At 33.7% G+C, this 27,509-nt stretch overlaps 5 protein-coding genes across 8 annotated transcripts; 2 read left to right on the top strand and 3 right to left on the bottom strand.

The window, feature by feature from the left end:
* Window positions 1-2,884: 2,884 nt before the first annotated feature.
* On the top strand, window positions 2,885-6,234 carry LOC7491302 (UDP-glucuronic acid decarboxylase 2). The gene is made up of 6 exons (XM_002320969.4): window positions 2,885-3,810; window positions 4,239-4,318; window positions 4,422-4,505; window positions 4,658-4,732; window positions 5,227-5,319; window positions 5,738-6,234. Exons 1-6 carry the CDS (start codon window positions 3,042-3,044, stop codon window positions 5,963-5,965), a joined length of 1,329 nt encoding a protein of 442 aa, XP_002321005.3. The 5' UTR covers window positions 2,885-3,041; the 3' UTR covers window positions 5,966-6,234.
* Window positions 6,235-9,267: 3,033 nt separating this feature from the next.
* LOC7491301 (uncharacterized) lies at window positions 9,268-11,807 on the bottom strand. Its single transcript, XM_002320306.4, has 6 exons — window positions 11,654-11,807; window positions 11,500-11,547; window positions 10,755-10,779; window positions 10,201-10,275; window positions 9,665-9,769; window positions 9,268-9,563 (listed from the first exon to the last, which is right to left on the bottom strand). Exons 2-6 carry the CDS (start codon window positions 11,502-11,504, stop codon window positions 9,447-9,449), a joined length of 327 nt encoding a protein of 108 aa, XP_002320342.1. The 5' UTR covers window positions 11,505-11,547; window positions 11,654-11,807; the 3' UTR covers window positions 9,268-9,446.
* A 1,713-nt stretch (window positions 11,808-13,520) lies between these two features.
* LOC18105288 (caffeoylshikimate esterase) lies at window positions 13,521-17,929 on the bottom strand. The gene is made up of 8 exons (XM_006375396.3): window positions 17,540-17,929; window positions 17,348-17,444; window positions 17,192-17,224; window positions 14,749-14,895; window positions 14,514-14,644; window positions 14,280-14,417; window positions 14,074-14,172; window positions 13,521-13,990 (listed from the first exon to the last, which is right to left on the bottom strand). The coding sequence occupies exons 1-8, from the start codon at window positions 17,564-17,566 to the stop codon at window positions 13,628-13,630; spliced, it is 1,035 nt and encodes a 344-aa protein (XP_006375458.2). The 5' UTR covers window positions 17,567-17,929; the 3' UTR covers window positions 13,521-13,627.
* Window positions 17,930-19,810: 1,881 nt separating this feature from the next.
* On the bottom strand, window positions 19,811-23,903 carry LOC7495247 (outer envelope pore protein 16-4, chloroplastic). 4 transcript variants are annotated; one of them, XR_008057340.1, is made up of 7 exons: window positions 23,735-23,903; window positions 23,580-23,631; window positions 23,463-23,494; window positions 23,341-23,374; window positions 22,777-22,844; window positions 21,906-22,120; window positions 19,811-20,116 (listed from the first exon to the last, which is right to left on the bottom strand). XR_008057340.1 is itself a non-coding variant. In XM_002320305.4 (6 exons), exons 1-6 carry the CDS (start codon window positions 23,804-23,806, stop codon window positions 22,017-22,019), a joined length of 393 nt encoding a protein of 130 aa, XP_002320341.1. In that variant the 5' UTR covers window positions 23,807-23,903; the 3' UTR covers window positions 21,736-22,016. The 4 variants fall into 4 exon arrangements, 2 of the variants coding, with proteins under 2 accessions (XP_002320341.1, XP_024441545.2); XR_008057339.1 differs by having other exon boundaries at window positions 19,822-20,116; window positions 21,906-22,151; XM_002320305.4 differs by lacking the exon at window positions 19,811-20,116 and having other exon boundaries at window positions 21,736-22,151.
* A 142-nt stretch (window positions 23,904-24,045) lies between these two features.
* On the top strand, window positions 24,046-25,357 carry LOC7455994 (60S ribosomal protein L22-2). The gene is made up of 2 exons (XM_002321148.4): window positions 24,046-24,386; window positions 25,024-25,357. Exons 1-2 carry the CDS (start codon window positions 24,157-24,159, stop codon window positions 25,166-25,168), a joined length of 375 nt encoding a protein of 124 aa, XP_002321184.3. The 5' UTR covers window positions 24,046-24,156; the 3' UTR covers window positions 25,169-25,357.
* Window positions 25,358-27,509: the final 2,152 nt, after the last annotated feature.

The following is a 27,509-nucleotide window of genomic DNA, read 5'->3' as shown; positions in this document are numbered from 1 at the left end:
CACATTAAGTTTGTGACCCGATACATAAGATCGAAATAGCCTTATAGAAAGTAATGGAAAAAAATCATGAAGTCCAATACCTAACCAAACCAAAGTTGAAGGATGAAATTGAAAAAAATATCAATTTTAAAAAAGAACCACAAAAACTGAAGTCAACCCAAACTAATCTTCAAACTTGTGACTCGAGTCATGAAACCTTAACCAACCCTATAAAAGATAAATTTAAAAAAATCATGAAGCCAAATTGCCAATCAACAAAATATTGAGGGATAAATTTAAGAAAAAAATAATAAAAGAATGAAAAAAAACAAATAGCTATTATAAAATTGTTGACCAAGTTTGACACAAAGATAAAATAAAGCAAAATTATGAGTGATGAATTTGAAAAAAAAATCAATAAAAAAAACGATAATCAAATGAAACCAAATGCTAAGAAAAAAATTGAAAAAAATCAATAAAAAAATTGAAAATAAAATAAATAGCAATCAAAAGAATGAGAACTATATCTAATACAATGAACAGATGGCACGACACCTTTTAAATCTTGCAGGTCAGCGCGGTTTCTGATAAGAGGAAAGAGTGAAAAAAAAAAGAGGAAAAAACTCATCAAAATCTAATTGTTGCATCACCTTTGACATGCGTCGCACCACTGAGAAGAATGTGGTGTGATGCTTTCAACCCCATTGCAAAAGTCATCATTCAACTAGAAAAAGATACATCATGTGCCACTTAAATATTACATAAACATCTCACCTGTTAGTACTTGCATTGCAAACACTAACCTATTTTTTTGCCTGTTTATCTCGATCTCCATACTTGTTCTAGCTTTAATTTTGGTCCCTTAACACTTAATTGTTTTTAATTAGCTAAATTTTATTTTATTTTGTAAAACCGAGCATCAACCAAGCATAAAAAAAATTCCCTCAACATTACAAGATCCTTGTACCAGGGAAACCAAAATAAACTACAAAATCAAATTTTAAATAAAGCTAACGTGAAGGGATCAACTTGAAAAAAACGTTGACGGATAGATATAAAAAGATACATGAAGTTCCCTTTTGACCATGCAAAAAGGGACTGGATATTTTTTTAAATTTCAAATTCGATCATTGAAGCTTTAATTAATATAAATCAGTTAAATTGAATTCTATTTCATAAAATCAAGAATTAATCAAGAAATGTAACATTTTCTTGACACTTTAAGATTCATGTGTGCACGCACAAAAAACACATCACCAAGACCAATTGTAAATCATAGTAATTTGAAGGACTAAATTAGAAGAAAACAAATTGAGGGTCCAAAAGTTTAAAAAATCTTAGCGACTGAAAAAAAAAAAGAAGAAGCGTTACTCAAATGAAGAATGCTTTCTCTCACAATCTACTTCGAGAGATTGAGGGTTATTAGTTTTTATATATATATATATATATATATGAAAAACCAATATTGTAAACTAACATATAAAATAAATAATATATAGCAACAAAATTTGATCTATTCATGAAATTTTTTTTTTGGTAAAAACTCTTTTGGGTTGTATCCGGTTAGTGTTCCATGATATAAAAGAAAAATACATACAAGACAAAAACATATTTGATTAAAAAGATAAAAATAAAAACATAAAATAAATTTGTTTTTTTATGATTATTTTTTTTAAATTATATACTTTTGAAATAAAAGGGGTGAGGAGATATGTCCCTTATGTTCTTATCATCTTCATTTTTTATTTATTTTAAAACAATAAATAATATTAATTTAGTGAGATCTTGGTTATTGTACTTTTAGTAATAATAATTAAAATCAAACATATTTACGGAGGCTAGATACACCAACGTTACATCTCATCCACATGAGGTTAGTATATGGTACAAATTAATACTACCATGTAATAAAAACTAACAAAAAAAACAAAATAAGGCCCTAAAAAACTAAATCAATTTTTTTTTTTTTTTTGAAGAAAACACTATCTTATTTCAACATCCCTACCTAACTGATAATTGCATTATATTAGGACATGCTTGGCCAGACAATCAATAGACAAGTCCTGTCCACATACAAACAGTAGAAACAGATAAAACAAGAAAAAAACAGTAACACATGAAGCTTCCCCTCGATATTACAGCACGAAATCTTCCTCCATGCATAATCACCACTACCATACATTGTTTTAACAGCCGTTTATTATTTAAAATATATTAAAATAATTTTATTTTTTAAAAAATTTATATAAAAAAAACCCTCTGCAACCACAAAATCAGCCTTAATATGCCAACCAGCTCTGTCAATCACTCTGTTTGCTTTTGTCCTTTTTTTTTTTTTACTCTCACCCCATAATTCCTAGTACATTAATGAAGCTTTTCCCTCATATTGTTTAGAAGCATTTGACCAGGTTTGGAGTTGATCACTCGCTATCAGCCTCGGTTCCCCAATTAAACATCCATCTTTATTATCTGACTTAAATTATGTTTTTTTATTTATTTAACTTTTTTTTTTAAGTAGTTTTTTTGCATGAAAGAATATTAAATGATAGTTTTTTAAATATTTTTTATTTACTAATATTAAAAGTTAAACTTTTTTTAAAATATTATCTTAATTAAAAAAATACGTTTAAATACTACCCCAAACGGACTTAACCATGAAAGTGAAGTCAAATCAGATACCGGAGAAATGAGCCCCCACTAGTAAGGGTAAAATAGTAAATAACTAATACAAAATACTCCACTCTTTTATTAATTTCCCTTTTTTTTCCTTTGGTATCTCTCCTAACGAAACCGTTTACTTTTCAAAAACAATAAAAGCGAAGCAGTGGCAGTTCTCAGTAATTCCTTGCAATTCCAAACCTTGTTTAAATCTCCCTTACTCATTAAATACCGAAACCCAACACGCATCCAAACCCACACCATCGCCACCTCCGTGAATCGAAAGGAAGAGTAGCCCACTCCCCATCTCCCGGCGACTCTGTCTCTCCTTTTGAATTGACCAAAACAAACAACTCCCCATACATTTTTGTATCCATTGTTGGTTCTTGTGATCTGATACAAAAATGGGATCTTCAGAGCTTATTTTTAGAGGTCACGACGAGACTCAACCAACACCTGATGCTTACTCGCCTAAACCAGCGAAGCCATGGCTCTTCGTCATCCGACCCGTTCGTTACCTGCTTCGCGAGAAGCGACTCGTCTTTTTCCTTGTTGGCATGGCTATTGCTACTGTTTTCTTCACTATCCTCCCTTCCTCTTCCCCGCATGCTCACAAATATGATCCACTCCCAGACTCTTTCTCTCACATCTCTCACGAGTTAACAACCCCTGTGCGTTACAAATACTACGAGCCCCTTCAGGTGGGATTCCAATCAGCCAATTCGGGCGGCAAGATTCCGCTTGGACTCAAAAGAAAAGGGCTCCGAATTGTCGTTACAGGTGGAGCTGGGTTTGTTGGGTCCCACTTAGTGGACCGTCTGATCGCTAGAGGAGATAGCGTGATCGTGGTGGATAATTTTTTCACGGGAAGGAAAGAGAACGTGATGCATCATTTTAAGAACCCGAGATTTGAGTTGATCAGACACGATGTTGTCGAGCCACTGTTGTTAGAAGTGGACCAGATCTACCACCTTGCTTGTCCTGCATCGCCTGTCCACTACAAGCACAATCCGGTCAAGACGATAAAAACTAATGTTGTGGGCACATTGAATATGTTGGGTTTGGCTAAGAGAGTTGGTGCTCGGTTTTTGCTTACCAGTACCAGCGAGGTTTATGGTGATCCTCTACAGCATCCTCAGGTCGAGACTTACTGGGGCAACGTTAATCCCATCGGTGCGTTTTTTCTTTTCTTTAATTAATCAATTAATTTAATTGTAATTGATAGCCGGTAATCGATATATTTTAACAGATATTGTGGTTCGTGTATCATAGCATTGAAATAAAGCCTGTAGCTAACATGTGCCGCCTAGGTTACTATGAAAAAGACAATGCAGACCTGTTGTCTTTATTATTTATTTTCGGTAAAAGTGTGACATCGGTGGCGGCCGGTGTGGAAGTGGGGTTCTTGGACCTTAGATCCGGTGGTGGCAGTTTTGTATGGTGAAGGAGCAGCCCGTGATTGGTGGGTCGGTTAATCGGACGGTTATTAAACAACAAAAGAATTCGTAAACAAGAGAAAAGTAGCGATCTAGTCGAGTTTTGATTTTTTCATTTTCTCAAGACAGAGATCTTGACAATTGCGATATATTTCGTTTGTACAGGTGTCAGGAGTTGTTACGATGAAGGAAAGAGAACAGCAGAGACATTGGCTATGGACTATCACCGTGGTGCCGGTGTTGAGGTGGGTGTAATTTGATAGTGACCCAACACGTTTTCTTATATAAAATAAAACCAGCTCATTATTAACAGTCAACGCATTATTGCTTGTAACCTAAACTGTTCAGGTCAGGATTGCTAGAATCTTCAATACTTATGGACCCCGGATGTGCATTGATGATGGCCGTGTTGTTAGTAATTTTGTTGCTCAGGTATTCTTCTTCTAATGATTTTCCAATCTGCGTGTACACTCGAAGATATTAGACACTCGAATACATACATTGATTGGGTTGCATTTGCTAATCAAATGTTAATTTTTCTATAAAAAATGATTTATTTTTAGTAATTACCTGGTATTGTGCAGGCACTGAGGAAGGAACCTATGACTGTTTATGGTGATGGGAAACAGACTAGGAGTTTTCAATTTGTTTCTGATTTGGTAAGCCTTTGTAGCCCACTGGTTGTTTTCTAAAAAAGAAAAAGAAAAGCCAAAACTTTTATTCTGTTTGTTGGTGCTTGGATTGATGCTTTATTGCTTTTCGTTTTGATTTAGCTTTCTTTATACTAACTTTTGTTGTCCAATACAAATTTGAAAATGGGTTGTGAACATTTCATTCTGCTTGTGCATCGCACATTTTAAAGGAAAACAATTTCTGCTTTGAGTGGGGTGCTCTTCCAACTTCAAACTCTGAAAACATGGGTGCTGGGCAACCAGTGATTGGTTTTGAACTTTCAGCATGTGAATATCTTGCTCGGTTATCTGAAAGTTCTCTTTATGCTTTATGGTGCAGAGCATTCTCCATCAAGATAACATATTCTGATGATTATTATATGATAGTTTATGCATGTTTAAGCATCTTGACTCTTGAGTGCTCATTGATAGCTGCTGCGCAGGGTTTACTTAGCCAACTTGTTATATGTGTGTTGAAATAGGTTGAGGGCCTGATGCGCCTTATGGAAGGAGAACATGTAGGGCCTTTCAATCTTGGGAATCCGGGTGAATTCACCATGCTTGAGCTTGCTCAGGTGAGTGTGTTTCCGTTGATGATATCCCTATTACTGGTTCAGGTTTCAGGATTGTCGTCTTATTTTCTTCTTTTATAAAAATAAATAAATAAAAAAACTGAGAATTTCTCTTATGTATGAATTGTTTTTGCGGTCTCATAATGTATGTATGTTCTAGATTACCTTGGTAGTAATTTTTATTTAAAGATTGTGCTGGTTGTGGCAGCAGCTGGTTTGGTAATTTTAAAAATAGGAGCTAGCAACTTGTTTTTATTTATTCTTCATTACATTAGATCTGAAAGTGCTCTAGGTAATTGCTTTATATCTCTTCCAGCTATGGCACTGCTGTTCATTACATTAGATCTGAAAGTGTTGTGTAGTGTATTGGTCAGATGCTTCTGTTTCCAGCAAGCTTAGAAATCTCCATGTGTTTGTCCAGGTGGTCCAGGAAACCATCGATCCAAATGCAAGGATAGAGTTCAGGCCTAACACAGAAGATGACCCACACAAGAGGAAACCTGATATTACCAAGGCTAAAGATCTCCTTGGATGGGAACCCAAGATTCCCCTTCGTAAAGGTCTGCCAATGATGGTCTCAGACTTCAGGCAACGCATCTTCGGTGACCACAGGGAAGAAGGCACGGCCACCAATACATCAACATCTTAAGTTGGCATATATATATATATGCTTGAGAGGCAACAGAATGGTAATCTTTCCAGTGGATAACCAAATTTATTTTTTCCCAATCCCAAGCAGTATAGATAGCGGTGGTAGCAGCAAACTGAGCATTGTCCTATGAGGAATAGGTTCGGAGTTGTTCTTTTGGCCTTTGTTTGAAGTCATCTTTGTAATTTCAATGTTACTATCCCCTTTAAAGAATGTTAGACAGTGAACACTGCAATCGAAATTAAATTTTACTAGTTTTTTTTATGCAATTGACATGTGTAGCAGCCATAGAAATAAGCTTTACCTCTGCCCTGTCATTTACTGTTTGAATGAATTTGTTTTGTTTCATACACCAAGTCTTCTTATTGCCACAAGAAAAGTTGGAAATCACATGAAAGAATTTAATTGTTTGAATGAATTGACATTTGTAGCAGCCATTGTTCTACGGCTTTTAAAGCTTGCAGGATATTTTCTGTTCTTGCCTGACAACGAGCGTGTGCATCGTCTAGACAAGTTTTGAGACTTTACCATGAAAGAATTGTAGTAAAATCTCGAGTTGGATTACTTTACATTATTGTTTTGGTGACAATAACCTTAAGCAAATCTTCATGCTCCCCCGCTCAGATGCATGAGCCATTTCTACCGCACCATATTTTGATCAGAGGAAAAGACACCCTTAACAAAACCACGGTGAATGGAGGAACCAAGATTTTATATATATATAGAGAGAGAGAGAGAGAGAGAGAGAGAGCAGCTCGATTTTGCTGTCGCCCATCGTAATATTGAAGACTTTTGCATTTGCAATTAATTTTCCACTTCATTTTCTTTTTAGTAACGCTATACAAACAATTAAGTTTTACAAGAATTTCATACAAATTAACGTGTCAATTGTTTTTTTTTTTTCAACGGACCAATTATTTAGTGTTTCTACGATGGATCAATTTCAATTAATATATATATATATAAGCGAGGCTAGTAAAATACTTGGGTAATACCCTGAAGAGACGACGCCGTTCCGTCAGGTCAAAAGAAAAGACAATGATAAATCCCCTGGCCCCGGAAATCCAGAATCATCTGATTTATGGATCCCCCTCATCGGATAGCTAGAAAAGATGTCGCAAACAAATATCTACCATTTATTAGTCATGAGTAGAATGAACAGAATCAACATAGGACGTGGGTATTTTATTGTAACACTGGATAAAGTTTATTATGGATATTAAAAATAAAATTATTATTTTGCTCTTGAATGGATAAAATAGAGCCTCGATAGTGGGGGTAGTTTATTCTTTTTCAATGGTTATTGAAAGATTGTTAGAAATATACTAGTTTTTTTTTTAATTTTTAGATTGTCAGAGGGCATGCTATTTTTTTTAATATTTTACACAATAAAATAAAATATTTACCCTCATGATCAATAAAATTTAGAATAGTTTATCAAATGTTTTTTTGCCCTTCAAAAACTTTAAAACAATAAAATTATTTATTTATCAAATGACTGAGGGCTTTTCAGGTTTTTACAGTAAAGAAACATTTTTCCCTTAAAAAAGACAATAAATAATTGTGAGTTATTTGAGTGGCTCGTGCGATACCATTCAGTGACCTAATTTATCGTTTCATTGTGTCTTTGAAAACATCATCGAGTCCTTTTCCTCTGAGTATGGCATGCGACGACGGATAATGGACGATTTATTGCTAGTAGTTGTTTCTTCCCCCCTTCTTTTCTCTCTCTTACACGAAAAAGTACACATTTATCTCCTTTGTTTTTGACATTTCAATTTCAATCCTAATTTTTTCAATTTTATTTATTTATGTTATTATCTCTTTTATAAAAGTTTTGTTTGTTTTCAATTTAGTCATTCAATTACCATTTATCGTGTATTATTTTTTTCATTTAGGTCCTTGCTCTCTTGATTTATATTTTTTTTCCTTGACTTTTTTGTTAAAGCTTTATTGGTTTTCAATTTCATCTTTCAATCAAAGTTTTCGTTGTTTTAATTTTTCTTTCAATTGAACATTTTTTGTTGCTCTCTAATTTATATTTTATTTTGACTTTCACCCTCATTCTTTTAATTATAATTTATTTTAGATCTTTTTGTGTAACTTTTTTTTCTGATTTTTTCATTCAATATTTGATTTGTTGGAGATTGAGTTTCACATTTTTACTTTTGTAATGCTTTTGATCTAATGACCCGACTTACGAATTTGAAAAGTTAATATAGTTTGACATTTTTTTTTTGCACATTTTCTTTTACGATTTTATCATTCTACATTATTTAAAAAAAAATATTTTGTTTATACTTAATTTTTGAAGATATTATTCTGATTGATCTATATATTTTTTTGTTTTATACACATGAACTTTAGTTTTCAAAATAAAAAAAACATTTATTTTTAAATAATATTTCTAATATGTTTGTTCTTGCATAATAATTTTTACCTTTTATGTTATTCAATTAATTTCGTTTGTATTTGTATTTCTATTATTAATTTAAATAAATAAATTCAGTAAACACAATCGATTAAAAGCTTCATTTTATAAAATTAAATATTTTAATTTATATTTATCTATTTATTATTTTTTCTAAATTTTTGTTTTGTTATTATATATAAATAATTATTAATTTATTTAATTAGATGCTTGTCGTATCTAATTTTAGCTAATTTGATAAAAAGTGGTATGTATCATTTCAGGAAACCAATCCATGTGAATCTCTTTTACAAGACCTTTTTTGGTTAACAAATCCACTCCCGTGTGCCTCCTAAGACCTAGCTAGGAGTGTGTGTGTCTATATGTATATTTGAAAGTGATTTGATATTTATTATAGTAAAAGATTTTCAAATTATATAACAAATAACCTTATCATATGTGATGGTGCGATAATAATTATATAATGCATTAACTGATTAATCATGAATCATATACTGCCAAATCATTTAATAAACAAAAGTCTAAACATCCCTGGCATTATCCTTTACTCATAGACATCTCTTAAAACGATCTCATCACATCCCTATGTTGATCATTAAAGACCAGACTTCTCCCTTAATTTAGCAACCACGATCATATACATGTTTCAGGCAAACCGTCAGCTGTCTGATTGTAAAACATGGCAATATACAGAGACCATGGAGCGTCCAGCATGGCAGCAACCAAAACAAACCAATCTGAGCTGCGCAAATGCATTGGTTTCCTTGACTAGACTAGCATATCAAAAACTCGAAACAGTCATGATCAATACAGCATAAAACCTCGGACAGCTTAACCAGCTCGCTGGAAAGGAGAGGGAACAGCCCCATCATAACAAAATAGCTTTTAAGCAAACAAACTTTCAAGTAATGGTACTACAACGAAAATTTAAGCATGGCATGTTAGTTCCACACAGGATAGATGGTTCTCATCCATTTCTCAATAGAGATTCTATCAAACATGAAGGCATATTAGTTTGTTCGACATAAAGACCCACAGGATTATCACATTTCACTTCGGATTCCTAAGGACAATAATAACAGAATCACCACGGAGGAACATTTTGCTGATGAATCTATCTTTGTTGACTGGCTGAGCTTTCTTCTTGCCTTTCCCAGTTTTTGGCACCTGAAACAGAAAGCCATGAGCATTTAATTGATACTGTAGTTACTTAGATGGAAAATGCAGCTTAGGACTTAGAAGTTGTAGAGTCTCTGTCAGTAACCAACCTCAGTCCACATCTCCCTAACATTTTCAAGAACCATGTTGCAATGTCGATCGAATGCCCTCACACGTCCAAGAAGCTTCTTGTTGTTGCGGCAGTTAATTAGTACCTGAATGACCAACAACCATTAGAATGTAAAACTGACCACGATTCTAACAGCATATAAGCAAAATCATACCTATTCAATATACAGTTAAGTGATTTCATCAGCCAATATCAAATCTGATAAATCTGATAACTCCAATTCCAAAAAATGGCATCTGTTAATTAGGGAACTTTGATTGGAGCCCAACATGCAAGGTACAAACTAGTTCTGGTGAAAGAAGTCAACAAAACAATGTTTTTAAAGTCTCTTTATTCCTAGGAAACAAGTCTACATTACTGCAAACTCACCATAACAAAGTTTTCTCCAAAACGCACCATTAGCAAAAATGCCACAAATCAGAATGTTTATGAATAACTCAACTTTAACTTCAAAACTAGTAATCTAATGGTTCTATTCTTTATCCCTTAATGATATACTAGGTCTGAAAACATTACCTGGGTATTATTTTTGACACTCATCATCAGAACAGAGAGCGGTCCAGTGCTGAATTCCTCCTCCTCATTCTTGCTCTGTAAAACAGTTTGAAGGAGTGTTACAAGCAACCAAAGAAGTTATAAGACAAAAGTAGTGACTAGGCATCTAACTAATTGAAAACATTTTCCTAGCAGATGTAAATTGGTCTATCAACGGATAGTAATAGCTCATTCTTAGTTGAATTGCAAAATGAACATCACATTTGACTTGAATTCAATTCTCTCTAAGTAAGAATTTTAACAATGTTTGCCCTCAGCAAAGGATATTGCTCAAATACGCATAGAAAAATAAAGGTACTGATTTTTCTTCGGGTTCAGGAAGACAGAGAGGTGCAAAAACTTGACTTAAAAAGCATGAAAGAGAATCAATCCAGCACAAATGCTCCCCACATGTTACAATAAAGTTGGGTAGAATAACAAGTTGTATCTAATTCAATCTAATTTTCTCTCTAGCAAAAAGTTTAAACATTTGGAAAAATAAAACAGAGCACTTATATTTCCTAAAAGTAACATACCGGGGCATCCTCTTCCATCGGCCGACTGCAAAAGATAGAGGAAAAAACTAACTGTTAGTATATTTTATGGTCAAGTTTAATATAATATTGAAAAAAAAAGGGTACCCATTCAGATAAGTATCAAGAGTACAACTTCTAAGAAATAACAGACAAATCACAGCACCTGTTTCCCTTGGAAATTGTCATACAAAAATATGCTAGCATGGCGTGGTTGATTACTATAACTGAAATATCTTGACTGTGCAAGTAAAGAAAGACATCAACGAAATGAGATGATTTTACAAAGCATGCTTTTGAGTTCCATGAAAATTGTATTTTCTTCGCCACCAAAAAAAAAGTAAGTGATTGACAAATTACACATTCCCCAGTAGTCCAGAGGTAACATAATAGTTTATAAAAACTGTGTTCACTGTTGAGAAATTGAACACGCATCAACACATTTTAAGCTTCGTGAAACCATATAAAGAATTACAGCAAAGACAAAAAAAAATTGTTTTCTTTTCTTTTCAAATGACAACATTCTCTAATCTCCAGCAAGCAACTCCAGAAATAAAAAATAATAATGATAATCAGTTACTATTTCAATAAGTAAACGATAATAAAGATCTTCGAGTTTCAAAACGACGCACAAATTTTACCAACACTGTCACTTAAAACATGCCCTAGTTTGCTACTAAGTAGATAGAGGAATCAAATAAATCGATCCATAGCTAAAAACAAGGAGATTAGGGTTAGACGAAGTTACCTCATTTTGACTTTTGAGCTTGAATCTCTAGAAGCAAGCTATCAAAATCTGCAGATAAATAAAGAAAGAATTAGTATTTTTTTCTCCACGAGAAACTGCAAGTAGTAATCAAGAGACGAAGCAAGAGAAAAAAAGAGGATTTTTGTGAACTTACAAGAAAGAGCAAGCTAGGGTTTAGAGTGTGGGTTTAGGGATTTCTTTCTTTCGCCACTCAGATCTGGACGATTGGGGAACAAAATAACAAGGGGTCCGAGACGGTGCAGATTAGTACTATAATACAGTTGGCACTTTACCATGTAGTAGTGGGTCCAATGGGCTTTTTTATCCTATACGAATTTTGAGATTCATGGCCCAATTATCTTCATGCTAGTCTTTTTCTTTTTTTCTTTGTGAGCTGCCAATTGTTTTCGGTCAGCTTTCCTGCATCTGTCATTAAAATAAATCCACTCCGACCACCAGGATAATGCTTAGGATTTTACATTGCCTTTTTTGTCCAGCAAGTTTTGGATTTAGTTAGTGTTTATGTGATAGTATTTGGTTTTTAAAGTATTTTTTATTTTAAAATATATTAAAATAATATTTTTTATTATTTTTTAAAATTTTATTTTTGATATTTACATATAAAAAAAATTAATTTTTTTTAAAACTCGGCCAACCACGTAATTAAATTATACCTAATGTTTATCCTAATGTTAGATCATAGAATTAATAAAAGGGAGGGCAATTTATTTTTTTTAAGTTGTCTATATATATTTTCTTGACACCCAACATGTTTGATTGCAACCTTTCTACTTGTTTTGTAGTCAAATCTACAATGAATCTCTTACAATAATGTCATTCTGTATAAATTAATAGCATGAATTATGCATGTGAATTGTATATGACTCTAATTATGCATTGTCCACATTATAATCTGGAAAACAATCCAAAAAATTGTTCAAATTAGCTGTTTGATAAATATGGTGAGGTTATTGCATGTAGGAATTCCTCTTTACCTTTCTCTTCTCTTGGTTACAATTAGTTGATAATCTCATGCGAGTTTATACAAATTAAAATTAATCTTGCTTCTTCAATCCAGTTTAAAACAAGTATTTTGGATTTGAGAATGCGTAATATGGTTTTCCGTGGATTTATTGTGATATCCCACATCGAAAGCGAGCATCCAGAGTCAGGGCCTTATTAGTAGTGCTAGTTACTAACATGTTATACATGTTTTGGGATGTCAGGCTCAGAAGTGAGCTCGCGTCACCAATAACAAAATCGTGAGGACGGTAAGACCTAAAACGAACAATATACAACATGCTGGGTCGGGCTGTTACATTTGATATCAAAGTCAAGGACAGCTCGTCTTAAGGTGGGGGGATTGTGATATCCCACATCGAAAGCAAGCGTCCAGAGTCATGGTCTTATTAGTAGTGTTGGTTGCTAACATGTTGTACGTGTTTTGGGGCGTCAAGCTCATAAGTGGGCTCGCGTCACCAAGAACAAAACCGTGAGGGCGGTAAGATTCAAAGCGGACAATATACAACATGTTAGGCTGGGCTGTTACATTTGTATTTTTATAATTCATATTATGGTAGTGTTTATTATTTAAAGTATTTTTTGTTTGAAAATATAATAAAATATATTTTTTTTATTTTTTTAAATTTATTTTTAATATCAACGTAATAAAACAATTAAAAAAAAATATTATACGGTGCCTTGCCGTACTTGGGATACATTTTCCACTTTAACGAAGCTTGTGAGCTTTTTTCCGATCTATTTTGCTAACTGCAAAGTTTCCGACCTTTGTACATCTCAATTAACCAGATAAAATTTTGGATCGTTCCTTTTTAAGCCACTTAGATTTTCATGGGAGGTTCTATTTATATATAGTATGATGATATTTTACTCCTCCCACATCTCTCCATCAGTTTTCACTCAACAGTACTCCTCGCATGGATTAATGTGCTAGTTTCCGAATAAGCTTGGAGACATAAGCTCATCCATGAAACAACAGCAGGAAAAGAGGGGGAGGTAACTTGGACAAAGACAATCACTTTATTTCCTTTTCCCTGTGAACATGATGTTCACATTTTCAGTAAAAAGAAAAAAACCAAGCTCTTGGATAACAGCCATGGGAGAAGAGCTACATAGCGGAATGAAGCGTGCGGGTTTCCTTAAATCCACAAAGATAGCAACCAAGTGATGGCTTGTAAGTCGTAGGCGGCGGAGATGGAAGTTTCTCTATGCCAATGTTGAAAGTTTCATGCAATGGTTCAACAACAAGATTACTTCCCTCGGCGGTGTACTTGTCAAGCCAAGCTACAACATCGGTAAAAACGATTCCAACGTTTTCATCAGTTTCTCCCGCCGTCAAACCATGCCACATTCCAGGGTACAATTTCATGGTCTTGTCTATGCTGCTTGCTCGCTCATACAAGGCCTTGCTTATTTCAGGGTCCGTCACCGTATCTGAGTCACCGTGCAACACTAAGAATGGTAGTGTCACCTGTAAATTCAACAACCCAAATTAACCAAACATTGTAGATGCATCGTCAATAAAGGGAGCTAAAAGCAGGGCTAGTGACTCGCCTTATTTAAACTTTCCTCCACCCTCATGCTAGTTCTGAGCATTTCCAGCGCTGTTTTCAGCCTAGGCTTGTCTTGGTATATCAGCTTGTTATTCCTTATCTAAACCATCATCAGGAGTTGTCACCAGAAAAATTTTACTTCTATAAATTTCCGGCAATTTCCTTATCAGAACATATCATTTTTAAACAAAGGGAAAAAAAGCTTACCTCTTCTCTCTTAACAGGGTCTTTAAAGGCAGAGTCAATGACATCTTTTGACGGGACAATCTTCCACTTTGGTATAAGATCTTCAAAACCAGTCAAGATATTAATAACCACCTGGTGTGGCTTCAACTTCTCCGATATCTATCAAAAAAATTCCACCCCAGTAAATAAGCATCCCCAGTAATGGTTAAATATCTATCGAAAATAAAATATGCGATTAGCCAACACACTATTTACCTTACACATAGGGGCGGCAAGAACAGCGCCATTATAAAAAGAAGGTTCCTTCTTGTGGAGTAACAGGGCAACTGCTCCTCCCATGGACTCTCCATACAGGAACCTGCCCTTATACCTGTATTCTTTCTCGGCTGAAAAGCAATGCAAACAAATTAATTTAAGCTGTCTGCAGTTCACCGTCATAAATTCACCGTAGCATTTGGTAACGAGTGATGAAAACTGGTGGCTAGCTTACCACAAACTGACTTGAAAAACTCATCGCAGTCGTTCACTATGTTTTCAAACTTCTTGATGTAACAACGAGAACCAGAGGACCGTCCATGCCCCTCGTAGTCAATTCCAAACACAGCATATCTAGCACTTGCTAGCCTGACTCCACATTCTATTCCAATCAAAATTTGCTTCATTAAATTACGATCCAACATTTATATCAAAGACAGTGGCTAGGTATTGCAATAAAGCATAGGCGGTTAGCATCAAAATTTGCTTCATTAAATTACGATCCAACATTTATATCAAAGACAGTGTTAGGTATTGCAGTAAAGCATAGGCGCATAGCAGTTCCAAATTTAGACAGGAGAAATTATATGTCAGAGTTTTGTTTTTGCGTTAAAAATGTTTTTTTTTTTTATATTGTTTTGATATACTGATAAAAATAAATTTTAAAATAATATTATTTCAATATATTTTCAAATAAAAAATATTTTAAAAAATAATTACTATTATAATCTCAAACACTATCTAAATTGTAAATATTAATAATATTTACAGCATTAAAAGAGAGAGACACGAGGAGAAAAATAATTTCTTTCGTGTATCTCCTCGTTTAATGTTTCTCTTTGTTCCCATCTTCTTCTTTTTGTGTCTTTAGCACCAAGAAACTGCTAGTGAATTTCAAGTTGTTTACCAAACAAATCAACATTGTAACACGCATGTCATTGAACAAAAATTTGTTACTAATGTTTAAAAAGATTAATAATCCTACGATTTCTATTTCATAGAGTCTGGTAGGTCACAACTGTTACGCAAGTGCAAGAAAAAATATGCTGGTGGGCCTTACAGCCCAACAAGAGACCGGTCGCCAAACCTACTAACCATAATTTTTAGCTGACCCACTCAGGTGCACTAATTCATACTCGAATGTGGTGGGAATAATTAGTAAACTTACTTTAATCTATAAAAAAATACTAACAATCATATTCAAACCAGGTTGTTAAAGTAGCATAAGAAATTAGGAGTTAGATCAATGGAAATCCGACTAGAAGATCTCCATTTTACAGTAACTTCAGCATGCATAGACACGTGTGGACACCGAGTTATGGGGCTCAAGTTGCCAAAGAAAGGCTTCACGGAGGAGCGTGTCCCAAATCCATGAAGATGTGACGGGGATAAGATAAGCAATATCGTCGTGATCCTCCCTTTTAGTGGCCTGAGTTTATCGTGATGTAACATAAAAATGACAGGCGTGGGACATGAGTTGACTGGACATCCATGGCCAGCTTCAACCTCTTGTCTGATTATTAGCACTAATCGCCCATTCCGTCTGGCACTATCCCTATTTTTCTAACTATATGCATGCAAGACGACAGATGTGTCGTGTGTGTGAAAGCAAAGGCTCTGGTCGGGGTTAGGAATGAGAACGGGTAAGAGTTTTATTATATTTATACTCGGGTTATTAGCTTTACAAATTAAGATATTTGTATTACATTTATTGAATTTTAGATATTTAAGTATGTATTGAATTAAAAAAAATTATAAATATCTTACATATACATGCTATATTATACTAATATATATATATATATCTTGAATTAAATGGGATTTTCTAGTTGAGTTGATAATATCTATATATTACTCACAAGAAAGAATAATTATTAAAAAATACTCAATTAAATGGGCACCCTAGACTGCCTTCCCTTCCATACAAAAAATTGAACCAAGCTTTTCTGCAAAATCCACTTCTAAAATTTAAAAATAAACTGCGGCAAGATATGGACAGAATACCTTAAAGTTAAATTGGTCATGTTTCATAAGCAATTACTGTCACTGCTAAATTGGTAGTGCCTATAGATGGAATACCCATAAAAAATAAAGTGGTCGTTCTGCATGAGGTCACCATTAAATCCAACGGGCAGGAGGATGGTCAAAAAGGTGCAGCTCATGGTGTAGTGGGTGTTGTATTATAATCGATCAATAAATGATATCCATATAATTAATTTTTGGGACTGCGCTCTGTTTGCAATAATTTAAATTTTTTATATTATTATAATGTATCAATGCAAAAGTAAATTTAAAAAACAAAAACAAATATTATTTTAATATATTTATAAACAAAAAAACACAACCGCTACCCACTTTCAAACTCGTCTAATATAATATTTTGTATTGTAATAGATATTTTTTTAAAAAATATATATATTTTATTTTTTAAAATTTATTTTTGATATAACAAATAAAAAGAATTAAGTTTATTTAAAAATCACACCATGTACAGAAAGACAAACATGCTCACAGGAAACACAAAATCAATTGTTTTTTTAGCTTTGATTTTAGGTTTCAAGTGATCAGAAGAAGAAAACAGGGCAAGCATTCAATAGCTAGCATTAACAGTAGGATGTTGCAACTAAAATAAAGAACATAGAGAAAAACAAAAGACGGCACTAAAGGGAATTCATTACCTCTCATGAAACCACTGCACTCCATGCCATACCCTGCAAACTCCATTAATGAGCTCAATAATTCACACCAAACGTCCAACAACACAGACCAGTACCACTGATGAGACTGAGAGATCCCAGACAAAGAGAGAGATAGAGTTCATGGAAGAAAAATACCATGGCAAAGGAAAACAAGTGCTTTTGGAGAACATGAATTCGCAGGCAACCATCTACATGTAAAGAGCTGCACTCCTCTCGAACTTTTTATATACTCCTGTCGAAACACGATCATAAATATCATCATCACACATATCTCCACTAACAGCCCAGAAAAGAGAAACAGATGGATTCAAAACCTTAGATTGTTACCTCCCGATATTCAAACTCCATCCTCATGCAGAACTAAGGAGAAAGAACACAACGTTAAGAAATTAAGCGGCATAAACTGATTATCAAAGTTTGAAAAGATCGAAGGGAGATGATGAGTGGCTTAAGGTCAAAAGGTGAGAACTCTTCTCCACACCGGAAGAGAAATATATATTAACACGAAAAAAATGAAAATATTTGGGGAAAGCCGAGAGGGATCCGGTGAGGATTGTTTACTAGCCTTAATCCTTGAACAGTTAGGATCCCTTGATAATATTTATAGGAGTTGAGCAGTTCCACGAGTTATGAGGTGGCACGTGTGCAGACCATCCTGCCACCGCCTTGGCACGGAGATTAATAAAATAGAGCAAAGATTGCAAGCACCTCCAAAATTCCTTCCAACTCCATTCTCATCCTTATCACTTATATACCCATAATACTAATTTTGACTAAATTATTTAATGTGATTCACCGTTCTTCAGAGTTTTTATTTTTATTTTTCTTTCTTTTCTTTTAACGGTAGTTGGTGGGTCCGGCTCAGCTCAAGTATAAATTGTTAAATTAATTTCCTCTATTTTCTTCAGCTCAATTCTAATTTATTCTTGTATGTTTAATAATATATAATTTATTTTTAAAATATTGTTGTGTCTCTAATCTATCATTTCGTTGTATTTCTATCATCAAAACTAAAATTAACATATTATATGATTTGTATATGACCAATTCAGATTTTATATATTTAAAATATCCTTAATTCTTTTTTTTTTATTAACGTGGGTGTCTGGTCCAGCTTGCGCGTACCTCGACTAATCCCACGGGCCCTGAAGTTAACGACCATGTAAGTTTTCAGTGACCATCATATTAGCAACCACATGACTCGAACTTGAGATCACATGGGAGCAAATTTCTTGGTTTCAAGTTTTTACCATTTGATCATCTACTAGATGGTTAAAATACCCTTAATTCTTGAATATATATAGGTAGTATAGATAGTCTTGATCTTCATTTTTGTTTAAGCTTAATTTGTTACCTGAAGTTTCTGTTCTTAGTCGAGTCTTTCCACAAGAAACAATGTTGTTTTGTGAAAAACTTGACATTCTCATCTACCTCGTCTACTAAATTCTCTCACGTTATCCCAGTCAAGAAAGATAAAGAAAAAATAAAGTACAAACAAATAAAGATGTGGCCCCAGACGTGTTTTTGAAATGAATGAGAGAGAAAAAGTTATGTTGACGCCTGAAAAATTAAATTAAATAGGAGCTATAAAAATATCCGAAGTAGCGCGCATAAAACAAAAACAATTTTCATTGTGCTTGAACTTTATAATATATAAAATCATTTTAATTATGTTCAAAAATATAATAAAAGGTTTTATTATAGCTGATCTCTCATGTCTAGATAATAAACTACTACAATAAATATAGATTTTATGAGAAATTTTATAGTGCACAGTGAATAACTAATGATATCCTATTAGTTATTATTTAGTCTATTTTTTTAAAAAAATAGACACAACTAGAAGAGAGAACTAATACGTAAAGATATTCTTATTATTTTTGGTGTATTATGAATTTTATATTTTTTTTTATTTTTATACCGTCTCTTTTTTAAGATAAATTCTTAAAATAACTGCTAAGATGTCATTAGTTATCCTAGGAGCACTATAAAATTTCTCATCCGAAGACTTTCTTGTTTTTTTAACATTTTTGTGTTTTTTCTAAATCATACATTAAGATATAAAAACATAACAATACACAAAAAGAAATAATCACATAACAGAACAATGATTTTATGTGGCTAAACTATGTCTATATATCTATAATCAAAGAGGAGAAATTCTACAATTATTAGAATCAATATATATAATTTTAGAGAACTCTTAGATTTGAATCTCAAATACGCTATCCTCACAGTACATAATAACTCACAAGTGCGCGCACACAAACAAAAAGAAAGGTTTAAATAAATATTTATTAAGAACATATATTCGTCAAGTAAGTGATTAGTCACAATCCCAGTATGCTAATAGGTTAAAATTTGACCCTGTACATTAACACAAAAAAAAATCAAAACTATAAAACTCAATAGAGCATTAAATGTCGACTCTTATATAGTTGTGTTTGGTGAGGTATAAGTTGCTAAACTCAACCTATTTAATAGATAACTTAGATCGAGTTTCAATATATATCGGATGGAAGCTGATGTAGTGTGGCTAAACTGGTCAAACTTAGACTTCATATAATTTTTAAAAATAATTTTGAAAATTTACACAATGTTATTTTTAGTTAGATAGAGTTAATTTTTCCAAAATTTTGCCAGCAGACTGCTTGCTTTGATTTGCAAATTGCTTTAGACATGGGTTACAGGATGGAGCTACTGGAAACGGGCTGTCTCCAGGTGGTGCATGCTCTAAGAAATCCTTCTTCCATCTTCAACGAGTCGGGCCAGATTGCAGAGGATATTCTGTCCATAGGTCAGTCTTTTGAGCACCTTTCCTTTCAATTTTCTCCCCGTTGCACCAATCAGGTGACACATGTTCCAATCAAGATGGCTGCTAGTTTAGACGCTGTTTGTTTTTGGCTAAAGGACAAATCAGTTAGTCTTGATTCTCTACCGTAATAATAATAAAAAAACAAAACATTAATACGTGGCAGTTGAATATAGAAAAAGATTTTTTAAAAAAAAACACCTATCAATTAATATTTTTCATATCAGGTCTATCTTTAACTTGAAAAAAAATTAAAAAATTATTGTTACGAAAAAAAAAATAGAACCGAGCATTTTAGTCAAAATAGGGTGTCATGTAATTAATATTTTACCCATAATAGAGTTTTCTTTTCAAAATCCTTTTAGTTTAGAAATAAATTAAAATAATATCTTATTATTAATTATTTAAATTTATTTTTCACATCAACATATCTAAATAATTAAAAAATACACAAAAATAAAACTAAAAAAATTCAAGATTTTTCAGAAACACAATCTAAACACCCCTGTACATGCATGAACATGAAAACACAAGGTCTCAAAAGAGGGTTCTTCCTTTATATCCACATTGATAATTGTTTGGACTAGATTGGCTACTAGCACAAAACCTGATTAAGCCTTTAAAAAAGCTAACTCACACTTGTATATTCTATCAAATATTTTATATGATATTTTTCCACGCATTGAGGTCTATAATCAGTTAAAACATCTCGTATCACTTCGATACAAACTAAAAAACCCAGCAACCTTTCACATTACTACAGTAGCTTAAAGCCTTATATTGTACCGAGTTGAAACAAAATAGTTCAATCTTAAATGCTTTTTACAAACTATCTCAAAGTGTTCCATGGCAGCAACAATAGAACACCAAGTGGTTAAACCTCCCCGTCAACAGTGTGCTCTCTAATACTACCACAAACAAAATTCGCTCATCATAAGAGAATTTTAAATTTAGAATTCCACAAACAACAAAACAGACACAAAACTAACCTAATGCTCCACTACTAATTGCTGTACCATACCAAAGCTCTAATACGCTTGCTGGGTAAATAGTTGGGTCATCCCTATGGAGTATGGACTTTCTCCAAGTTTAATCAAGATGACCTTTCCATATAACATCCCAGTAATCTAAAGATTAACTACATATTCCACAACTAATCCTAATTAACTTGGTTCATGCCACATCTAATACGGATCATTTCACAGTCCTTGCTTTTGGGCTCCAGTTTGCATTCCCAATTCGTGCAAAATTGGTGAAAGCAAGCTGTAGTTAGTAGAGTTATTGAGCAATGCAATCATTATATGCCGCACAAAGATAACTAACGTGAGCAATTTAATGGAAGCATGAAAGCCAGAAACAAAAATTTATATTTTGCCTCTTATATGAAAATATTTTGATTCCAAAATTGTTCCCATGCATTACCAAAGGGTGATTCGGTGAATGATAATGATCTTCGAATGAAGGTAAACATTTCCTTAAAACTGCAAGACTTGGTAATGCACGCAATCGTTAGAGAAAGAATCAGTTGCTCATCAAAGGGGCCCGTTAAAAAACGATTCTGAAAAGTATGTATGATAAAAAGAATAAGTCGTTCATAAAAAGAATCGGTGACACTGCCGTGAAACGTGAAATAGAAAGATCTGAGGGTGAAATCCTAAGAGAGGATATAGGAAGAAGTAAATATACTCGAAAGAAAGATGGCACTTCAAGGTATAGCTAATTGTAGGGGTCAACCCTAATCCAAATAAATAAGGAAAGAAAAGCTAATCCATGTTGGAAAATTTAGCTAGGCGAGTCTTTTATCAAATGGAAGCAAGTAACACTCCCCTAAGTTCAATTTCAGATGAATCAGATAATAATGTTCCAGTAACAGATAATTACCTAAAAAAAATCAAACAGGTGGGATGTAGATGGTAACCAGGTGTATATGGTAGAGGCCAACGAGGAAAGATCACCTAGCTTGACCAACTCTGTTATTTTTTAGCAGATAAATCAAAAGGTTTTGGAATAGTCAGCGGCAACACTAAAGGCAGAAACCAGACCAGCCATCCCAACGACCTGTGTCCAACTTCTTGTCCCAGCAGCAACAGCTGCCCCTGCCACAGCACCCGCAATTAGAGGATTCACCTGTATGAAGAAAAAACTTTGATATGTTCTTCACTTAATCATCAAGAGTTTCCAAGAGCACCGTGCTTGATAAATGAACTTTTTTTTTTTTTTGTGCAATTCAACAACTTGCAAATAATCATCCTAAATACACAACCATGTAAAGATGCAAAAGGCATCTATTTGATATTTGTAATTTAAATTATAATTCAAATATTGAATAAGATCTTATCAGTCACTGAAAATAATAGTGGAGTGGAAACAACAATTCGCGAAAATAGGAACGACACCAACCTAAGGGTAGAGCCTTTGTAGAAAGACCCAGTAAAGAGCAAACTATATAAAATCATCGCCTTAAAACATTATATTTCCTTAAAAGAAAACAACAGAGACTAAAATATACGGTCTAAAACTGCCCTTGATAATATTCATAATAAAATGAAGTTCATATTATTATGATCTTTATCCTTGCTTTTCTCATGCGCAGCTCCCTCCTAAAAAAGGGGATCTCGCTAACAATTTGATGCGTGCAGGAGAAAAAAATAAATATTTCAATAACTTAGATCTTACAATTATCAAACTGATAATGGTTCAAGTTGTGTTGATCTATGAGTAGCAATGGCAACAAGGTTGATATATAACTAACCCAGTCATTCTGCCTCCTATATCTTTGAATTCCACAACAAGTAGCAGTAAAAACTCCAGCAACAAGCCCTGAGCAATAAGACAGTAATGCAAGATCGAAATAAGTGAGCTTCGGAAACAGCTGATAAATGTTCCGAAAGAAGCAGCAAATGTGTCTTGAAAGGAACAGCCAATATGTAATAATCATACACTGATGCTGTATTATAACTAAATATCAAAGTGCTACACATACCATAGAACTTACATCTCTATGATTCTATTTCCTAAAACGTAGATGTCTAATCCTAATTGACTAATTCATTGGTTTACTCTTTATCGACCTCATGATATGTCTTTTATTTCATATGCAGTTGTAATCGGATGGATAAGTGCTTACACACCCATCCAAGCCCATTTGCATTTGCACCTGACCGATCCCCAGATACATTATGCTTTTCTACTGGTTACAAGCTTGTCGGAAACCACCTAAATCATCTCCCTCTGATAGCATTGTCTGAAATATAAATTAAAGTGCAATGCTATAGCTTCAAAAAGCCAACCAAATAAGAGATATTCAGCGGATTACCACATTGGAAACCGAATTTCCCTATTGTCTTTGCCTGCACATGAAAATAATAATAAAAAAAGCCACGCTAAATGAAAAAGAAGAAGATTCAAGATATGAAATAGTAATAGAAACTATCTTACCACAAAGGAAGCCTGAGCTACGCCAGTCAGGCCTGTACGTATACAAAAAGAAAACAAATTCAATAAGTGTCAATTTTGAATAGATGGTAGCTACTAACAGGTTGAGAAGGAAAGCACCTCTTTTACGAGCATCATAAGGACCTATGCATGACCCCCAAATTGCACCTGCCTGAACAGAAATCACAAAGGTTCATTCAGTTTTCAGTAATCAAACAATCAGTCTAGGTTTCTCTCTGTCTGTCAATGGAGTTCCTTTGGAGAGTTATGATTACCGTTCCAACACGGAGTACGGAATCAACAGCGAGGGAAGAGCACGGCACCGCGCCGATGAGTTCTTCTTCCATCTCCCTCTCTTTTCCCACTTCTGAATTCCCATTTCTCTCCCCCTTTTCACCTTCCGGTTACCAAGACCAAAGCCATAGCTGAAAAGGGATAAAAACGACGTAGTATGCAAGTGTTACTTTTTATCTACGAAGATGACGTCATTATTTCAGCAAAACCCGTATGTGTAAATTACTAAAAGGCCTTGAACGACGTCGTGGAAAGGAGGCCCTCCAAAAGAAAAGAAAAACCCTAGATCCCTTTTCCATCTCGTCCCAATATATTCAGTCTCTGTCTCACCCCCACGGCGCTCTTTATTCAGCTGACGGAGGGAAAGAGGGCTCAGTTTTTACCTGTGTATTAGAGAGCAAAAATGAGTCGGGCGGCAGCAGCAGGAGCTAAGGGAAAGAAGAAGGGAGCGTCCTTCGTCATTGATTGCGCTAAGCCGGTGGAGGATAAGATCATGGATATCGCCTCTCTCGAGAAGTTCCTCCAGGAGAGGATCAAGGTTGGTGGAAAGGCCGGTGCTCTTGGTGACTCTGTTACCGTTACTCGTGAGAAGAACAAGATCACCGTTACCTCCGACAGCAACTTCTCTAAGCGGTACTTGCTCATCAATCTTTATTTATGTTCGTTGCTTGAATCCATCCTCATTCAGTTTCTTCTCTGCTTAGATTTTTTTTCTATAAAAATCAATCCTTGAAATTCTTCTTACGGAATCCTCTATGTTGGTGATGCAAATAACCAAGTTTCTTAAGAATTAGGAGTTTGATTCATGTTCATGAGAACTATACGTTTTGTTTTGTCTGGAAGAACAATAAATCATTGTCTCAGCAATCCTTGATTATAAATATATATTTCAAAAAAAAACGAACAAAATATGCTCGTAGTCTTGAATGTAGTTGCAGATGATGAAAATCAAGCGTCTCCTTCTCACTTTATTACATGCTTCATGTGACTACTGGGCTGGTTGATAATTTTCTAAGGTACTAAGTGAAAATGGGGGATAACGCATTATTATTTGTAGTTTTGTTTTGCGATATTATTTGTTATGCAATTGACTAACAAGCAGCTAGACTGAAGCACGCTTTGTATCTTTGGATTGATGGAATATATTGATTGTTGTTCATGCATAGAATTTTAAGATCCCTGATGTTATTATTTTCTATTTCGCATCCAACTTCTACTGGTTGTCTGACCTAAATATTATTTCATACAATTTGTGCTTCTTTTTTTCCAGGTATTTAAAGTACCTGACCAAAAAGTACTTGAAGAAACACAATGTGAGGGACTGGCTTCGAGTTATTTCTTCCAACAAAGACAGGAATGTTTACGAATTGCGCTACTTTAACATTGCCGAGAATGAGGGAGAGGAGGAAGACTGAGGACTGAAGACTCGGTTCAGTATTTCTTCTGATTATCTGTTCTGTTTACTCATTTTAGGGCCTCCGTTATCGATATCAGCGGTTGGGTTTTCCTCGCTTGTTCTTTGAAATTTTGGCTACTGATAAGTGGATTTCTATTTTCAATTTTCATGTATTAGATGCTATTAATACAATCCTAATTTCTTTCTAGGGTTTGGCTATAGAGATTGTCACGGCAAGGTTCTTGTTTCTGCCTTGGTGTTATAATCTTAGGTTGATAGACAACTCGATAGATTTTTTTTTAAAAAATAGTCAAAATGTTATTATTTTATATGATTTTTAAAGGGGCTAATATGGCAGATTTGGTCGAATCAAGTAGACTTCGAATTGAGAAATTGGTAGCTGTCTTTCATATTTTAAGGGATATTTTTAAATTGTGTATGATATTAAAAATAAATTTAAAAAAATAAAAAAATATATTTTGAAAAGTGCTGCCATGCATTTCATCATTTTAGAGATATCTTATCAATTTGCAAAGACGGTAAATGTTTTAATCTTGTATGCACGTGTCCTTCTGAGATGATCTTTGACACCACAAAACCTGAAGAATATACTTGTATTGGCCAAGCTTAAATAGCAAGTGCCTCTTTAAAAGAAATTATTAGGTGAATCTGCTTCATTAATTTATTAGGATTATGAACAAATCAATCATGGAATGATGCATCGTCTTTTATTTTATATTTATATTCGTATCGATTTTTTTTAATGTTGGGATGATTATTTAATTATCTGTTATAAATCTGGTTAATTTGTAATGTCATTTAATTTTGTTAAATTTCATCCGATTTAAAATGTTGATATGGATTGAAACTAAACAAAATAAGATGATGCAGGAGCTGGTTGAATAAATTCTTAACATAAGGGTGGAATTCGACAACATTAACAAAGTGGGGTGGGTTATAGCTCTTGCCTAAATTCTAGCATCTACACCCATCGAGCTACTATGACGTGAAGAAGGTGATTTTCCACGAACTCTTCAATCTTTTTTATAGAACTTGGTTGCAAGTTAAGATTGAGTTCACCCAACAAGAAACCAGGGGATGCTCGGAGTGGGGCGGGGAACATTTGAGATCTGTGTACATTTTAGTCCTTGAATCTTATTTTTTAAAAAAATTATACCCTTCAAGTTAAGGATTATTTGATAGAAAATAAATATATGCACCTCTAGATTTTGGATATCACTGTATGGGTGGCCCGCGTTTCATTGAAGCCGGGTTGATTTTTTTATAACGTAAAAAATGATGTCCACACGTTGCTGGCAAGCTTTAAAGAAGGGGAAAAAAAAATCACGACTCAATCTACAGACTTTACTATGTCTAATTAGATGTTTCTTTTAATTATATGATAGAAAAAATAGCAATAATAAATATAGTGAATTTTTAAAGAAAAGATTATAACAATGACCATAAGGAAAAGAATGCTCGTCAAAGGGGGAAAAATTATAACGGTGGATTTCAATATAACTCAATATTAAATGATGAAATTGAAAATAAATATTAAAAATAACAAAATAAAGCATCTTATGCTAGCATAAAAAACTTATAACTCGAGTCGTGAGGCTACGCCAATTTTAATCAATTTTCAACAATTTAAATATAAAATGATGAAATAAAAAAAAATCAGTCAATAAAAACAAATCCAAAAAAAATAAACACTTACAAACCAGGGACGACAATTTAATCATAACCCAATAGATACTGACCCAACCTTAATGAATGAGTTTTTTTTATAGTTAACTTATCTTGCTGGTAATGGATAGGGTATGGATATTATCAAATCTAATCCAGACTTGATAATAAAAATAGAATGTATATCTAACAGTTCAAATGTATAATGATGAAATAAAAAAATTAACAGTGTCAATCTAGGTTAATCTGTCAAACCTGAATTACGAGACCGGGATAACCTAATAGAAACCAAATCGAAATAAATTATGAAACTCAATTACCAATCAATTTAATGTTGAAGGGTGAGATTAAAAAATAAATCAATTAAAAAGGAACAAAAAAAACTTGAGCCAACCCGGGTCAACACGTCAATCCATTGGCTCGGGTCATGAGACTAGGATAATTTTGTAAAAAACAAACCAAAATAAATCGTGAAGCTTTATTCCCAATGAACCCAAATATTGAAGGATGAGATTGAAAAAAAAAACTCAATAACAAAAATGACAAAAAACCTAAGTCAACTGGGCTAATACATAAAATCCACGATCAGAATTATGAAATTAAAATAATTTTATAAAAAATAAATCAAAATAAATCAAAATAAATTATAAATCTCAATATTTAATAGATATAAT

The sequence above is a fragment of the Populus trichocarpa genome, chromosome 14 (assembly GCF_000002775.5).
Source record: "Populus trichocarpa isolate Nisqually-1 chromosome 14, P.trichocarpa_v4.1, whole genome shotgun sequence".
NCBI classification, from domain to species: domain Eukaryota; kingdom Viridiplantae; phylum Streptophyta; class Magnoliopsida; order Malpighiales; family Salicaceae; genus Populus; species Populus trichocarpa.
Note: the sequence above shows the minus strand (reverse complement) of the source record. Positions and strands in the feature narration are given on the sequence as shown.

Bases quoted from the DNA above. Each gene is read 5' to 3' on its own strand.
- LOC18105288 (XM_006375396.3), bottom strand. From the start codon at position 17,566: ATGAGGATGGAGTTTGAATATCGGGAG. The intron at 14,645-14,748 runs GTAAGCTAGCCA...ATTGCTTTTCAG, and splicing joins GTTTTTCAAGTCAGTTTGTG to CCGAGAAAGAATACAGGTAT. The intron at 14,418-14,513 runs GTAAATAGTGTG...TTTTTTTGATAG, and splicing joins TTGCCGCCCCTATGTGTAAG to ATATCGGAGAAGTTGAAGCC.
- LOC7491301 (XM_002320306.4), bottom strand. The intron at 10,276-10,754 runs GTATGTTACTTT...ACTGTTTTACAG, and splicing joins CGATGGAAGAGGATGCCCCG to AGCAAGAATGAGGAGGAGGA. The intron at 9,564-9,664 runs GTTGGTTACTGA...TTTCTGTTTCAG, and splicing joins TTAGGGAGATGTGGACTGAG to GTGCCAAAAACTGGGAAAGG.
- LOC7491302 (XM_002320969.4), top strand. From the start codon at position 3,042: ATGGGATCTTCAGAGCTTATTTTTAGAGGTCACGACGAGACTCAACCA. The intron at 3,811-4,238 runs GTGCGTTTTTTC...TCGTTTGTACAG, and splicing joins GGGCAACGTTAATCCCATCG to GTGTCAGGAGTTGTTACGAT. The intron at 4,319-4,421 runs GTGGGTGTAATT...TAAACTGTTCAG, and splicing joins ACCGTGGTGCCGGTGTTGAG to GTCAGGATTGCTAGAATCTT.
- LOC7455994 (XM_002321148.4), top strand. From the start codon at position 24,157: ATGAGTCGGGCGGCAGCAGCAGGAGCTAAGGGAAAGAAGAAGGGAGCG. The intron at 24,387-25,023 runs GTACTTGCTCAT...CTTTTTTTCCAG, and splicing joins GACAGCAACTTCTCTAAGCG to GTATTTAAAGTACCTGACCA.
- LOC7495247 (XM_002320305.4), bottom strand. From the start codon at position 23,806: ATGGAAGAAGAACTCATCGGCGCGGTGCCGTGCTCTTCCCTCGCTGTT. The intron at 23,495-23,579 runs GTGCTTTCCTTC...GTATACGTACAG, and splicing joins TTATGATGCTCGTAAAAGAG to GCCTGACTGGCGTAGCTCAG. The intron at 23,375-23,462 runs GTAAGATAGTTT...TTTCATGTGCAG, and splicing joins TAGCTCAGGCTTCCTTTGTG to GCAAAGACAATAGGGAAATT.